The 16,539-nt window shown below is 53.4% G+C and overlaps 1 protein-coding gene across 4 annotated transcripts in view; it reads right to left on the reverse strand.

Moving 5' to 3' along the window:
• Window positions 1-5,895: 5,895 nt before the first annotated feature.
• MGAT3 (beta-1,4-mannosyl-glycoprotein 4-beta-N-acetylglucosaminyltransferase) overlaps window positions 5,896-16,539 on the reverse strand; it is a 30,805-nt gene continuing 20,161 nt past the window's right edge. For all 4 annotated transcript variants that reach the window (XM_033117246.1, XM_033117248.1, XM_033117249.1 and 1 more), the window contains exon 2: window positions 5,896-10,515. In XM_033117246.1, the coding sequence (XP_032973137.1) occupies window positions 8,913-10,514 (1,602 nt within the window). In that variant the 5' untranslated portion in view covers window position 10,515 and the 3' untranslated portion in view covers window positions 5,896-8,912. The remainder of the gene's footprint in view (window positions 10,516-16,539) is intronic.

Below are 16,539 nucleotides of genomic sequence, written 5' to 3' on the forward strand. Positions count from 1 at the left end.
TAAGCATTTCCTAATCTCTCTCAGTCTGGCACTGTTGTGAGGATTCAAAGGTATCCAGCAGGAGTGGGCATTTATGGAGCAGTTACCCAGCCATTCATTTCTTGAAATAACAAATCCTTGTTGAGGGTCTCTAGTGTGCAAAGCACAACGGAGAGATCAACTCCTAGTCTTCTGGTGGCTCTACTTCCAGGATCTGACAGCTCCCCTCCTCACTGCCACCTCCCTGGTCTGAGTCCCTACCTGATTTTATAGATGAGAAAACCAAAACCGAGAGAGGTGTCTCTAAGACACTGAGCTGGGCAGCAGAGAAGCTCACGTGGAACCCAAGTCTGCCTGCCTCTGAAACATGTTCTTTCTACTCTTCCAGGCTGCCCTACTTTGCTCTTTGAAGAAATAATTTTATGACCTAAATAAATCTAAATGGTGATATTTCCAGCTGGAAGACCAGGTGACTTTCTGTATCTCTTCTGACCCTGTTGTTGTATAGAATATTATTTTTAGGAGGGACAAAGGGAGGTCCCTTGGGGGTCTGCCCTTCAGATCAGCTCCCCCAGACTCTTCTTGTTCTTCGGGGTTTTATCTTTGCTTCCAGATTCACAGGCTCCTCCTACTTCTGTGGCAATGGTGGAGTAGCAGGGGCAGTGAGACAGGTGTCTGGCACCCATATGTACCCCTGGTGACGTTATAGGCCAGAGATCCCAAATCTCAGGGCTCACTGCTGCGTTTGGCGGGACAAGGGGCCTTCTGGATCTCTGATTGATATTGCAGTTTTGACATAACCCCTGGTCTCACCTGTGATGATGGCAATGGCCTTGAGGGCGAGAGGGAAGTGCTTGTTTAACAGAACAGTGACTTGCGTATAGTCATTAATTTGTGGAATTAAGGCATTAAATTGTGGAATGAATGAATGAACATTTTCCGGAAAGATAGAGGGCTGGGGTGAGATGGACCATTTCCCCTGAGTCAGGCTGGGCAAGTCCAGTCTAATTTGAAAGGGGCGTGTAGGGTGATGGTGAGCATGGGGCAAGTGATTTAAGCTTTGGGTGCCTTGGTTTCCTCATCTGTGAATTGGACAAAAATGGATAAAACATTTTGCTGAATGACCCATGAGAATCAACACTATTGTTCCCAATGTATTCACCAAGTAGTCACTCGTTCACCATTTCGTAAGCACCTAGTATGAGGCAGGACTGGAGTCAGGAATGTAGAAATAAAACACACAATCCCTGTCCTCAAGAAGACCAGGGTTGATGGAGGAGACAGACAAGTACACGGACAGGTACTAGGAGAAAAGCCTTCGCAGCTGCTGTGGAACCAGAAGAACCTGTGACCCAGTGCAGAAGCAGCGGGGTGGGCACCACCTGGCTTGAGCACACCATATGGAGATGAGCAGGTGAGACACAAGGCTGGACAGGTAAGCATCCTGAGGTAGGCCAGGGAGGAAGTGATAGCCAGCAAGGTGTGCTTCAGGCTGCTGCACCAGCACCTCTAGTCTAGGGTCAGGTGTGAATTCCAGCTCTGCCTCCTGATGGCTGGGTGACTTTCAATAAGGTTCTCAACCTCTCTGGGCCTTTGTTTCTATACTCGTAAATGGGGATTAATTAAAGTACCTAAGCAATCAGGCCTTAAAATTGACTCATGCTAACTAAAATGGAGGGAGAGATAAGCAGGTCAAGTGGATTTCTGCAATGACAATTACAACTCCGGCTGAGGGTTTAGGGAGCTCACCAGGTAATGGAACAGGGGCAGGAGTAGTCCAGACAGAGAGCTCAAAGGACTGGAGCCCAGAGAATTCAGGAAAAGAGGCTCAAGATGAGACTGGTGAGGCAGGGCCCAGCAGGCCACAGCTGGGAATGTGACCCTCATCCAACTGCAGTGAGAAGTCCGTGCCACGATCAGACTTGCTTCTTGGAAAGAGCATCCTAGCTGCTTTCTGGGGACCAGACTGTCAGGCTGACACTTGCAGGAGATCAGTCCCCAGGCCACTGCGGGATCCCTTGAGAGAATCATCAGCGGACAGTAATACGTAATACCAATCGAGCTTTTCCTGCCTGCGAACACTTGTACATATCAATGCCGTGTCATCACAGCCCTGTGAGGGCAAGGACTGGAGAGTAAGCGGGAAGTGGAAAGGAGACTGATTTTGCTGGGGAGAAGGGAAAGGGCAGATGAGAGGACAGTTCAAGGGGGACATTGTTAGAGGGCTTGTGTTGGGTTGGGTTGAATGGGGTTTAGGGGTTGGCTGGTACTTGTTCTAGCCTTGAGGAGGGGAGACATGGAATGATGGTACAGAAGAGACCAAGAGGAAAGTGAGAGAGCAGGCCAGGTGCCCCTTTACCTGTAGGGGAGCAGGGCAGGGAGGCCTCAGGCTTGCATACGGAAGGCGTGAGTACCCTGAGGCCTGAATCTCACCAGTCTCATTCCTTTTACTTTGCCCAGTAGGATGCCTTATAAAATTGAGACCCTCTGTTGCTTGTTGCCCCAAATTGGAGGGAAATTGCTACTGGATAACAAGACAGAAAACTAATTCCAGCCCACCTCCGCTTCCCCAGCCCTCCCAGGGGAGGCCCCAGGGTGGAGTGAAGGTACAGACACTATTATTACGCGGCTGGTGGAGGAGTTGGCTCTAACCGGATCAGCAAATCTCCAGGATGTGAGCCAGCCAGGGACCTGGAAATCATTCTCAGAGAAAGCCACCTCCCTCATAATGGAGTTCGCCGTAATCAGATGTCATTGATCCTGTATTCACCAGACTAAAACCTGATATTCCTGGACAAGAAAGAGTGAGATTTCAAGTGAGTGAAATCTTTGCTGCCCACGTTGTGCCAGGTGGTGTTCAAAAGGGCGAAGGGAATGTAAGCTTGTTCGCTGAATACCCTCCTTTTGTCAGGTAGCAGGAGTGAGGAGCCGGGGCTGGCAGATACACAGGCTCAGAGCCCAGATCCCAGCATCTCTACTTCCCACTTGTGCAACCTCTGAGTTTCAGGACTTAGGAGAAGGGTAGGAAGGCTGAGTACCCTACCTAGCGCAGAGCAATCGCTCCATGAATGTTACTTGGTTTCCTTTTACATCCTCTATTCCTGTTGATCCCTACTATAGTGCTGTGAGGGCTGGGTACCAATGTACCCATTTTACAGATGAGGCAGCATCACTGAGGCTGATTATAGCCTCCACCTCCACCTCCTCATCCTCAAGGGACCAACTGGAGGCGTACATGCTGGACTGGACCAAGAAATTGTCTTCTTGCTCCACAAAGAGCTTTGTAAGTCCCAGACAATGATGAAAGACAGCTTTCTAGGCTTGTCAAATATTTAGAAGATCTGGCAGCACTGGGTTTCCCACCTATGCTGGGGTCAGCCACCACCTTTGGACAGACTATGAGCTCCCCAGCTCACCCCAATCCCCACCACTCCCTATTGTCTCATCCATGGGTGCTCACTCCTTTCCATTTCCTGTTGGGCTCCTGTGGTCTTCTGAGTCTGCCGGGCCTCCTGAGGGTTTCTCATCCTACATGGGTAGGAAAAGGAATCGAAGAGAAAGCCTGACTGCCCACCAGAGTCCCGATGAGTACGCTTTCTGACATACCTGCCCAGCTCCATTACAAAGCACTGAACCTTAACATATAGAAAGAAAATCAAAATGACATAGCTCATTTCAAACTGGGACTCAAGTCCAAGGTGAAAAACTTCCATAGCCCAGGAAAGGAAGTGAAGCTGAAGCCGTTGGTGCAGCATGGGAGCTGGCCTCGCGGAGTGCCCAGACTTGCAGAGCTCCCAACGTATCTGCTAGGAGCTCTAGAAGAGAATGCAGGGATAGAGAGATGAGAGCTGAGGACACTTGGACGTTCCTCTTAGCTTTGCCTTTCTCATTTTGTGATGTTTCCTAGGCTTGGTTTTCTTTTCTAATTTTCCACGATTCTAATTTTCATATATTTGCTTTTGCATTTTGTGGCATGCGTTGTTACAATCTGCCTCAAATCCCACGGGGCGTCCCGCGAGAAGAAAGGAGGAAAGGAGAGCCGGGAAGCGGGCGCCGCAGGTGGCCGACAGGCCGCGCCCTCCCACAAGGAGGCAGTGCGGCGCCGTGAGACGGTGGTGGGGAGCCGCTGGTCCTAACTCCCGCCTGCGAACTGTGTGCCTTCGAGCAATTTCTACCCTTAGTCTCCATAAATCTAGCCCCCCCACCTCCAATCTCCCAGGCTGGAAAGTGGGAGGAACCTCCCCCGACCCCCCAAATACATTAAATTCCACAAGAGAAAAGCTGACCCTTCAATGACCACTGCCGTCTCTACCTTACAGGATTACATGAGGTAATGTGCGCAAAGTACTTGCACGGACACAATAGATGCTCAATAGTTGTGTACTCCTACCTGTGGTTCTTCACCTGGGTGATTTTGCACCCCAGGGGACAGTTAGCAATGTGTGGCGACATGGCTGACTGCCACACTTGGGGGAGTGGATGCCACTGGCTTCTAGTGGGTAGAGACCAGGGGTGCTGTTTAATTACGATGCACAAGACAGCCCCCCACAAACAATTCTCTGACGCACAATGTCAGTAGCACCGCAAGACACCCTAGCCCACTCCCAAACAATTTTGAGGCCCTAGAGGGCAGAAAATGTGTCTTGCCCATTTCTGTATCTTCCTCAGGGCTTGTTGCCCAGTAGACAGTCGGTAATCGAGTGTGGGACTGAGTCGAAAGGCAAGTAGGAGCAAAAGGGGTGGGACCGGTGGGTGTCAGAACAGGACTGAGTGTCACAGCGCAGGGTCACATGCTTCACTAGCACAAGGGCTCCCTGAGAGGTGAACTTGGTTTGCAAAAACAGAATTGCTTCCTAAGCACCCTAATCAGATTGCTTTAAATGCCAGCGATCAAGGGGACCCTTTAAGACCTTTACAGACCTGAGCACCCCACTCCGGAGCCCCTGCCCCAAAGCGAGGTCAAAGTGAACTGTAACTTCGGAATTAGGAAATTCTGTCTCCTACAAAGCTCAAGAGTGTTGAGAGTGTCTTCTTCCTCCCATCACCAACTGCCGGTCAAATGCTTGGCACCTTGTGGGTGCTCAGGAGACACCAGGCCCTGCTCCGGCCACCAACACTGCGGTCACTCCTTCCCGGCTCCGTCTGCGGTCTCCCTAACATGGAGGCTGCACAGCCATACCACAGGGAGAGTGCAAAATGTGTTCACTCACTTCCACCATCTCTGGGACTCTCCTTAGAAATATCCAGAGGGCACTCTCCCCAGAACAATGCCAGTATTCACGGGTCCCAGAGGAAGCCGCCAGAAAGACTCCCACATTCCAGGGCCTTCGTAGCACAAGCCCAACCAAGGTCAGCTCCATGGGAGACAGATGACCGATCCTGGAGGCTCATGTCGTCACCTGCCCCAGAGAGCTGATGACAGGACCAGTGCTGTAAATCCAGGTCCAGCCTGTTCTGCCACCAAGTGGCTGTGTGACCTTAGGACCTGACGGGCATAGGGAGCAAACAACAGAGGTGGGGGCGCTGGTCTGGATGCCCCAGAACACAATGGTGGGAGACTTGCTTCCCTTTCAGTAGAGGCACCAAAGTAGTCTTCATCTAGATTCCCAAAAAGGTCCCCGCCCACCTCGGGAGGATCGGTGTCGCCAGTCCCAGGCTCGCTTCTCCTTCCTTCTGCGAACCCCGTCCAGCGTCTTCCTTTTCCGATGGGCCGGTTTTCCCCCCGGGCGAGGGAAGGATGCCCCCTGGTGCTGGTAGAGGTAACTGCATCCCGCCTCACCAGCCGTCTAGTCCTGGGGACGGCTCGCACCACACTTACCCAACTCTGTAGTGACAGTAGCTTTAGCAAGACCGAGTCACCTGCTCACATCCCGCCCTGCCTCAGGGCACCCCCACACCAGCCACACACGCACACCCTTAAGACTTTGTAGCTGTTTTTATTATTAATATTATCTTCTCCTTTAAGCATCCCTTTAAGGGTGAAATGAAACCAACCATTTACAGAGAAAATGATTTCAGAATGTACATATTGAATTTCCCTTACAAAAAAAATACTATTATTATTGGTGTCCTTAAATTATACATTTTCCAGGGCCCTGCCTTCTGCGTGAGTAAGTCCTGTCTCCCCACCCCAACTGTCACTTTTGCCCTCAAAGCTCGCCCACGCCTGCCCCTGGGAACTGCTGGGACCTGTGGGTGGGCTTGACCTCCTTGAGTCTCTAGGTCATAGGGCCGGTGTTCCCAGGAAAAGAAATCTAGAGATGGCGACAGGGCCAGTGTCGCATTCACATTCACAGCTTGCTTTCCCTTCCTATGGGGGGAGTGGCTCAGGGCTCCCCTGACCGCCCCCCAAATTCCCAGTGTATGATGTGATTATGTGAAACTCTTCAACCTCATGCCTTGGCCCCCAACCCCTGACAGGCCTCCACTTGACAATGACCATAAACATGCCCTCTTAGGTCTGAGAGGAAAGGTGGAGCTCTTCCCTTCTTCCTTCCACTGCCCAAGCTGCTGAACTAGGGGCCAGCCTGGGAAGGGGGCATCCCACAGCAGCAGGAGGGTGCCAGGGGCATGGGGTAAGGAATCCAGCAAGGACGGAGGCCCTGGGCTGGGGCTCAGGCACGATTCAGGAGCCCCCAGAGACTGCCTGTCTAGGGGTGAGCATTAGTGGCGACCTCTTGAGCCACTTCTCAGCCCCAACAGGGATCAGAGAGGGGGACTGCTGTAACTCCAAGGGAAGGGTTTCCTTGGGGCACCCTCTAGATAGGAGGGAGAGTGGGGGCAATAGACCCCCTCAGCCTGCTTCATGCCTGCCACCAGAGGCTGCTCCACGGCCAGCTCCCCAGACCATGTCCACACCCGGCACTTCCCCAGACAGAGCTGTGGCAAAGGGGACACCCTCCTCTTCTGGCCCATCAGGGGACACCTGGGGCAAGTCCCTGCTGGAGGCTGGAGGGCATGGGGTAGAAGGATCTGGTTGGGGCTAACAGGATGGGAGGTAGTGGGCACTCAGCTGTATAGCCTTCAGGTCAGGATTCTCATCTCTTGGACTGAAAGACAAACAGATGGACTCTGCATCCCCTTTAGCCTTGCTCTCCAGGTTCCCCAAGGGCTCTCTGCCTCAGTCATTTTGGGGAGCTGCAGGTGTGGCCACAGGTCTGGGTCCCAGGGACAGAGAAGCCTGGGCCCTGCTTCCACATCCACACACAAGCATCTATGTACAGGGACACACCGACACAGACATGTACAAGTACACACAAGCATGCACCCATGCCCATAAATACACACGCACACACACAGACATGTACCGTTCTACAGGCAGCCTCTGCATCCTGGCATCACTGGGTAAGTATCCAATGGGGCCTCGGGGAGAGGGTGTCTCACCCTTCCCATAACTGCAGGCTCTCACTGCACCCCAGCCCTGGCCTGGCAGTGAGGGGGGCAGGAGCAGGTCGTTCCAAGAACTCTGAACACGAGAGCAGGATCCTACGAATGCAACAGTCCTTTCTACCCTCTCCCCTGTGCCAGAGATGCTCTTTGTGTCCCGTATCCACCCTCTCTTCCTTCCATAAGACAACTCCCAAGCTGAGGCTGGGCACATGGCAGCCCAGCTTTCCTTGTAGCTACTTGTAGCCATGTGACTGTGTCCTGGCCAGCAAGATGCGATCAGAAGTGACGGTGCCATCTCTGGCTCACGCCCTTAACAGGAAAGGGCATGTGCTTCCCTTGCCTCTCTGCTTCCCCTAGGCTTGGATGCACATGATAGTGGGAGCTGGAGCAACCACTCTATCTGAACGGGAAGGTGTGTATGAGGAAAGCAGAGCTGCCCTGCTCCATCCAGACCATCGCCCTCTAGACATTAAGTCAGAAACAAGCTTCTGTCTTGCTTAAATCACTGTATTTCAGGATCTCAATTACAGCAGCTTAGAATCTACTCCAATGGATACATGTCTTGCCCCAATGAGGCAAACTAAGAGAAATCAGATGACATATAACTGGCCTTAATGTCCCTCTTGGGCCCAGGACAGCCCTGGGGCCTCTAGACAGCACCAAGGAGGGGCACGAGGGTAACTCCACCTGAGACCATGGAGAGCTGGGGCTGTGGATTCCAGCAGGAAGGGGTGATGGGGCACCCCCAGGTCTGACCTACTAGGCTGGCTGATGGTCCCATTCCACCCTGAGAACTGGACTCCTGGCCTTGCAAGGACTGAGTGGGCAACCCACAAGACAGCAATATAAAAAGTAAGAAGGAACGTCAAGGCCAGGTTCAGAATGAAAAGGCAGACTCCCCGAGCCTCCTTGGGCCCCACACCTATGTCAGCTCAGGAGGGTCTGGGGAGCATAGGTACCATCCAGCGCAGTGGTGTCCTGTGGGGCAGGCAGGTAGAGTTCTCCGCTCCCTCCGGTCCAGCACTTCTGAGGACACTGTACTTCCTCCAAGCAGGCTGCTGGTTTTCATCCCCTCCTGTCTTGGTGCCCCTCTTCCCCCTGGGCCCAAATGCAACTATTTACAGAGCCCCTGGAAATCCTGGCATGCCCCTTTCCCACCACAGGTCCAAACTCCCAGGAGAGGAGACAGCGGGCTTCTCCCCAGCTGGACCGCAGCTGCCACATGGCTACACTGGGAGTTCCTGCAGCTCCCTTCCCACTCTGTCTGCCCCCCCTTGCTTCCCCAGTAACCATCCTGCATTCTCCACTGGCACCTCCTGGTGGGCGGTGAGTGGGGGGGGCGGCTCCCCACTCCTGACAAAGAAGGATGTTTTTGGGGCTCACAGGCCTCACTCCCAATTCACAAGGGTTTGAGTAGGGAAGACTCCCCCACCCATCCTCTCCTGGTCCGCTCAAGATCCCACCAGAGGGCAGAAGGCAGGAAGATAACAAGAGGGGCAGCGCCACCCCCCGCCCTGCCACTGGCCCTATAAGACCATGCAGTCTTAGCCTCCCACCATTTCCAATTTGGCCCTGGCGGGTGGCCTTCCCTCGGGATTTCTGATCCGCCGCCCACCTTCCACCGTGCTCTTGGGCTCCTGGTAGGGGTTGTCCAGCAGGTAGCGGAACTGGTCGTAGTTCTGGAGCAGGTACTTGGGGGCATACATGTGTTCGCTGGGGTCCGCCGGCGGGTACTCCTGCTGCGTGCCGTCGAACCAGCCCCCGGTGCGAATCAAGCTCCGGATGTAATTGAGGTCCCGCTTGTCCTCGTAATCCCCCCAGCGAGGGAAGTCGCCGTTCTGGGCCGACACGAGCTTGAAGTAGATGCCCTCGGGCGTGAAGCACCAGGAGCAGTGCCAGCCGGCGAAGTGCAGGGGGCTGCCCAGCGACCACTGCACCAGGATGTGGCCGGTGCGGTTCTCGTACTGCCGGAAGTGGGGCATGGTGTAATACTGGCGGCGGCGCAGGCGGATGCCGTCCAGCCCGTACACCGACTGCAGCATGTCCACCGTGCAGCCCGACACCACCTCCAGGGTGCCCGGCTGCTTCCAGAAGAAGCCGTACAGCGACTTGCGCATGTGGAAGGCGAAGGGCTCGGTCCAGCCATCGTAGAGCTTGAGGAAGAGCACGCCGTCGCGCGCGGGGATCTCGTCGGCGTCGTCGATGATGAAGACGTCGTCGGGCCGCAGGTTGCGCAGCCGCGCCACCCCGTCCTGCGTCAGGAAGGTGCGCAGGTAGTCGTCCGCGATCCAGCCGTCCTGCCGCCCGCCCAGCGGGAAGTGGTCCAGGAAGACGTAGAGCACCTTGTGTCGGATGTACTCGAACGTGCCGTTGGTCAGCATCTCCCGGAACTTGAGCGGCCGAGGCTCCCCGTAGGCCGTGAAGTTGGACTCGCACACCACGAAGGCGTCCACCACGTCCCCCAGCTCGTGGAAGCGCACGTCCAGCAGGTCGAACTCGTGATTGATGTTGATGGCATTGATGACCCGCCGCGGCACCTCCCTGGGCACCAGGCGCTCCTTGGTGGGCAGGTTGGAGTACTGCACCACGGTGGGCACGCCGCAGCTGGGCCCGTGCCAGCCCGGGAGGCACACGCACTCCACCCACTTGCGCCGTGCGCCCCGTCCCCCCGTGCGCTCCCGGGCGCTCAGCAGGTGCCGGGCCGGGCCCCTGGCAGACGAGCCGTCTACCCCCTCCGCCTTCTCTTCTGGCCTCCCCGATGGGGGCTTCTCCAGCATCTTGGTACCTGGTTTGAAGCAGACACCCCCGGCTTTGGTGCGGACGAAATACTCAGTGGTGTCCTCTGGCAGCACGAAGTCCATCCGGTGCAGTTCCTCGGTGGCCTTGCTTGGTGAAAGTGGCTGGAGCAGGGGCGAGTGGGAATAGAGTGGGGTACGCAGCAGGTCGGAGCTCCCAGGCTCTGGGCTGGCCTGGGGTGTGACGGGGGCATTGTTCCAGAAGAAGCTGGACACGAGGTTAGGACTGAGGGAGGCCAGTTCTCTGGGGAAGGTGACATAGGACAGGGTCTTAAAGAAGTGCAGGAAGGAGATGAGGCACAGGCCGGCCATACAGAACATGAGAAACAGCTTGTAGCGTCTCATCTTCATCCTGCAGGAAAGAGGGAGAGAGCAGACGAGTCAGCGGTCTGCATTCCTGGGCGAGGGGAGCCTGAGGCCCTTCTCGAAACAGGACCTTTTCGAGGAGGCTTTTGCTGCCACCTGTTTGTGAATGTCCTGGCCAGTTGCTGGTGGCCCAGCATGAAGTCACCCCCTGCCCCTCAGGAGTCAAGCCTGCGAGTCCAACTTGCTGTACCCGGTACCCCTGGAAGCCCTACCATCAAGGAAACCCCCCTCCTGGCTCAGGACCTCCCACAGCCCTTCCCCTCAGAGGCCACCAGGTCATCACACATCCTGCCTCTGCAGCCCACTCCTCCACCTGGCCCACCCCACCCTGACTGTACCAGCTGCACCGCTAGGCTTTGCTCCAGGAACAAAATGCATCCTGGGAAAAGCTCAACCCTTCAATGCAGAACCTGCCCCAGGGGGCTTACAGGCCCCAAGGGAGGGGGAGAGCAGGCGGCAGATGTGAGATCCCTTTCCTGCACTGCCCAGGGTGCTGTTCTTGTTTGTTCATTGTTCTTTCTACCTACCTACCTTTTCGTGTGGATATATTGATAAATCTTTTGACTACCTTTCCACCGAAAAAATTCACAAGCCTCAAGGGATGACATTTAATTCTAACATAAAGAGTAAAATTAAGTAAAAGTTCCCTTCATTACCCCATGCTCTGTGCTAGACTGATCTCCAGGCATAAACAATTTGATGTTTGAGGTGTATCACTGGTTTTACATACAATTTTTCTGATCTTGGTTTAATAGTTTCCATAAATATTATACTGAACACTAAGTTCAATCAAATTGTTTTTCTCAATCAATAGATTAAAGAGATTTTTAGATTAGTAGAAATAAATTTATTATTTCCTTTTAAATCCCACATAATAGCCCATGGTTATTTTGAATGAATCATTCTATTTATGAGTGATTCATGAATATAACCATTCTCTATTTTTTTTACAGTCTAATTTATCAATTTGTTTATGGCTGTGGAGAGCCTCCTATGTTCTTTTTTAAACAATTTAAACAGACTTTCTATTTTAGATTATTTGTCGTTTATCAGAAAAGTTGCAAAAATAGTACAGAGGGTTCCCTTACACTCCTCTTTTTCTCCCCTAGTGTTAACATCTTACCGTGGTCCATTTGTCACAACTAGGAAATCGAAACGGGCACGTTACTATTAACTAGACTCCACACTTTATTTGGATGTACTATTTAATGTCATGAATGAGCCTGTGCAGCATGAGAGTACTCTGACTAGAGCCATCCAGCTCCTTTTGTCCTTGAGCGCAGGAAGGTGGGCAGGCAGGTCCGGAAGTTACACCCATTTGGCTGAGTGGGACCAGCGACTTGCTTGGGGTAACCCACCAAGTCACAGGAAGGGCTGGGACAGAAACCTGGTGTTTGGCATCTGGTGTCTTCATTTCCGCTTCCATAGATCCCTGTGAAGGGGCACTGTACTTTCACCTAGAACATTCCTTCCCTTAAAATGTTCCTTTCTGTGGCTTCTCTTTACTTCTCTGGTTCTTTCTCTGGGTCATTTGGGTGTTCTCTGGCCATACTCTTCCTTTCACTTCCTCACTCTGAGGACAGCAGGGTACAGTGGACAGATATGTACTTGGCTTCAAACTACTGCGACCTTAGGCAAAGCTCCTCACCATTCTGAACCTCGGCTTCTACATCTGTAAAATGGGCACAGGGTTCTTGGTGTGCAGTGTGTGCTCAATAAACTTTCATTCTTTACAATGCTGAAGGCTGGAAGGTTTCAACATTTTCTCTAAGCTACATGGTGATAAGGCACAGAATCATGAATGTTTGATCTAGAGCAAATTTTAAGGACTATTTCCTCCAACTCTTTCATTTTATAAAGGAGGAAACCAAAGGGCTTCAGGGACCTGCTCAAAGTTACAAAGCTGGGGTGTGAATCTGGGTGACTTGACTCCTACGCTATGTACCCTTCCTGGTCCTGAGCGAGCTTGTCAAGTATAGTTGGGTTGCCAGTCCTGCTGGCCAGGGCAGTACTCGTGCCATCAAATCCAAGCTGTCCCATCTCCTCTAGTTTAAATGCCTGACCCTCCTGGAGCCTGCCCACAGGGGGCCAGTACGGCTGACTGCAGGCGGGCAGGACAGTAGGGGTGGGGACCTGACCTCTGCTGAATGTCAGCTGTCCCCGAGCAGCTGGGGCTGCTCTCTACTGGCATTTAGGAAGGCGGGTTGCTCCTTGACATCGTATTTGAAGTGGGTTCCATTCTGGGCTCCATAAGGGACTCCAGCCATGCTCTGGCAAAGTAAGACCAGGGGGACCAGGATGGCAAGGTGAGTAGAGGGGCAATGGGGTGAGGCCCAATAAAGGCAGGCAGGTAGGAGTTGTTGCCATGGCAGGGACCAGGCAGAATGCAACTGCAAACTGAGGTCAGCACAGCAGAAGCCTCCAGAGTGACCCACTGGAGGATTTCAGGAACTGGCTAGGCAGCCCTGCCCCTTCTGGAGGACTGTTTTTCACTACTTGGGACCTGCCTCTGTGGGACACACGCCAATCCCTGCCCTGGTTGGACTAAGATGGCCTGTGAGCTGTGGAGGCCAGAGCAGAGCCAGGCCTGCCACTCTGACTAAATCCCCCGGCAGCAGCGATCAAAGGCCTTAGCAGGTAATGTAAACTCAGGGAGACGAGGAAACACCCTGCTTGGCTCAAAGGGACCCGTGACCCTGCTGTGGTCACAGTGACCTAGCTGCACTGGCTAGGCTGGTTTTCAGGATCTGGTTACACAGCCACCCGTGTCCTTGCGAGGACAGACTCACAAATGCCTGGGATCTCCCTCTGATTCACTGGGGCATGAGACCCCTTCAAAAAGCCCCAGCCTGGCTTGCTGCTGAGAATCATGGAGCTGAGCATGTTTTTCTCTCATCACTTGGGCTGCTAGGAAGCTCAAAAGTACATACATGGTAGCCAGTCCAGAGCAAACCTGTGCCTCACAAACCACATTTTCTGGGACACTTTCACTCATGGCTGTCTGCTGTTGTTTTTTTAACTCTTATCTTCTTGGCCCAATTCCTTTGTATCTTCATGTATTTTGATAAGTGCTTCAAATACATTTTTTAATTGAGAGACATATAAATAGAAAACTGAATAAACAAATAAGCATTGGCACCTGGGGTCTCATTTAAATCTTAACCACCCGGGGAGGTCATTGTAACTGCTCCGTTTTTTACAGATGGGGAAACTGAGGCTCAGAAAGATGACGAGACTTTCCCCAAAGGACATTAAGAAGGTGGTCAAGTCAAGGCTTGAATAGAAGTTTTGTTTCCGAGCCAGTGCCTGTCTCCCCCCTTACAGCTGAGACCGTATCCCTCCCTAGCTCAGGTGGCCTGGCTATGGGCTCAAGTCACAGAACCAAATTGGGCCCCAGCTGACAGCATTTCTACCTCCATTATAAAGCTTCACGCAGAATCCATCACTTGTAACCAGAAAGATGACAACATGCATGACCTCACTGCATCCTCCCAACACGAAGCAGGTACTCTTGTCACCCCCGTTTCATAGATGAGGAGACTAGAGCCAGAGAGATGATGTAACTCGCTCAGTGTCACACAATTTGTAAGGGTCAGACTCAATTCCGTGGGGTTAATAGTGGGATTACATCCAGTAGTAAAGCTGTCCTGAGCCCCTTCCATCTGTCAAGTTTAACCCAAATGGGGTGACGGAGTCCTATGAAGTGTCCACCAGTGACCAGGGAAGACAACCCAGTGGATGGAACAGCCACCATCGCATCTGACCCACACAACACCCCGCAGGGTGCTCACGCCACCTGTACCATCCACTCACTCAGCAGCTACTTCTCGAGAACCTGCTGTGTGCCAGGTACTGCACTGGGCCCGGAAAGCACAGGACACCAGGCAGTAAGAACGTCTGCCCCTGTGGAGCATGCACGGGTGACTGGGGCAAAGAACTGCAACAGACTAAAAGAAATGAGTCAACAATATTGTATGTTAGGAAGAGTCATGCTCTGGAGAAAAGTAAAGCAGGGTAAAGGAGAGGAGGGGGGTGGGTTTAGTGACACATAGGGTGTCATCAAGAAGAGAAAGACTTGAAGAAGATGAGGGTGCAGGGCAAGAAGGTTCCTGGCAGGAGGAACAGCCGGTGCTCAGGAGGAGAGCATCTGCCGTGAGTGGAGAACTTCCAGGAGGACAGATCAGAGGGACATGGATGGACCCAGAGCACACAGGGACCATGGCTGGAAATTCAGCTTTCATGGGAGAATTCTGACAAGAGGGACTAGATCTGCCTTCGGTTTGAAAAGGCTCACTTGGGCTGCTCTGTTGAGGAGAGCTCGTCACCTCAAGGGCAGAGCAGGGAGCGCAGCAAGGAGTCTGCTGCACTGTCCCGGTGAGACAGGTGGCTTTAAACCGTGTGTGTGTGTGTGTGTGTGTGTGTGTGTGTGTGTGTGTCAGGGGGGTGCAGAAAGTAGTCACATTCTGCTGGGTTTGCTGATGCCATGGATGTAGTGTGAGTGAGAGGTCAAATTCAGTGGCTCCAGGACCCAGAAGGCTGGAATAGCCTCTGACTGGGGCACAGGCCACCCCTCCACAGCCTTCACGGAGATGGTAAGTGGCAGAGCTGAGCCTTAAAGCAGGCACTGTCTCTGCAGGGTCCGGGTCTAACTGCTTCTTCCCCTGCAGACACAAACACTCAGGCTGAGAGTGAAGGGTGTGGCCAAGGTCCCACAGCTGCCTGGCCACTAACCTTGGTCTCTGGATCCAAATCTCATGTTCCTTTCATAGTAGGCTCAGTTTAGAAGCTTTACAGGATGGATGGAGGTGAGGTGAGTGACGCTTTGGATCTGAGGTCCCCCTGTGAGTTCCGGGAGTAGGAGCTGGGGCAGCACTGCCCAGCCCAACACACCCCACCTCCAACTCCTGCTTCCCAGGATGCATTAGCTAGAGGCCCTCCAGGAACTCAGGACCCCAGGAGGACACGGTGGTCAGGACCTGCCTGGAGATGCAAGTTTAGCTGAGGAAGGACCTGGGGTCTCCCCTGGGCTGGTCCATTGACCTCTGAGGCCCAGGGGGGCAGTTTTTTGAGGCTAAAACCCCTGTCCAGGTCCCTCCTGTTGCTGAGAATGATTCTGAGGCAGCCCCGAGGCCACACTTAGGCGCTTCCTTAGTTCAGTGAAACTCACTGAGTATTTCTCGGTGCCTGTTTGGTGCCAGGGCCAGCGCCACTTGGAACCCCAGGCCAGAGCCCATACTGAGCGCTCTCAAACCCTTCCTAACCGCTGGCACAGAGCACTGAACCGTCGTCTTCTGGGTTCAGATGACCACTGGGAACCTGAGCCTCCGAATCACTTCGCCTCTCTGATGTCAACTCCTCCATCTATAAAACCGAGGATCATCATTCTTGCCATGCCCACTTCAAATGAGTCACCGAATCAGAAAGGCCAGTCCCCAGCCGTCCCCTTCCCAATGCTCGCCGTGCTGGGTTCATCTTCCCTGACATCTGTCTCCCAAGTGGGACTAAGAGCTCACGGGCGGGAGAGGTACACAGCAGGTGCTCAACAAGAGCGCCCTGCCTTGCCCTGGGCCTGCCCAACGAGCTCACCGTCCCTTCCACGCGCATGCTCTGGAACCGGACTGCCCGGTTCTAACCCTGGCTCTGCTTTCCTGCACAGTCTTTGGCAGGTTACTAACTTTTCTGTGACTCCTTTAATCACCTATACAACAAGAGTTCAATAAAAATCCACGTCGAGTGCCTAGCACATAGTAAGCACTCGATAAGCTTGAGCTCTTCTTACTGCTGTTGCTATTCCCCAGCCTGGCAGAAGATAGAGAAAGCCTTTGCAGGAGAGGGGAGCTGGAACAAAAGCTCGGAGGTGAGCCCTGGCAGGGCCTGGGCCCCAGTGGGTGCGGTCCTGTCTCAGAGCAACAAGGAGCAGAGTGGGGGGCTCAGCAAGTGGAGCCCAGGCAGAGCTGGAGCCTGATGGGGGGTGGGCGGGCTGGGAAATGCTGCCCCGCCTCCTGGGGCT

Source organism: Rhinolophus ferrumequinum, chromosome 10 (assembly GCF_004115265.2).
Source record: "Rhinolophus ferrumequinum isolate MPI-CBG mRhiFer1 chromosome 10, mRhiFer1_v1.p, whole genome shotgun sequence".
NCBI classification, from domain to species: domain Eukaryota; kingdom Metazoa; phylum Chordata; class Mammalia; order Chiroptera; family Rhinolophidae; genus Rhinolophus; species Rhinolophus ferrumequinum.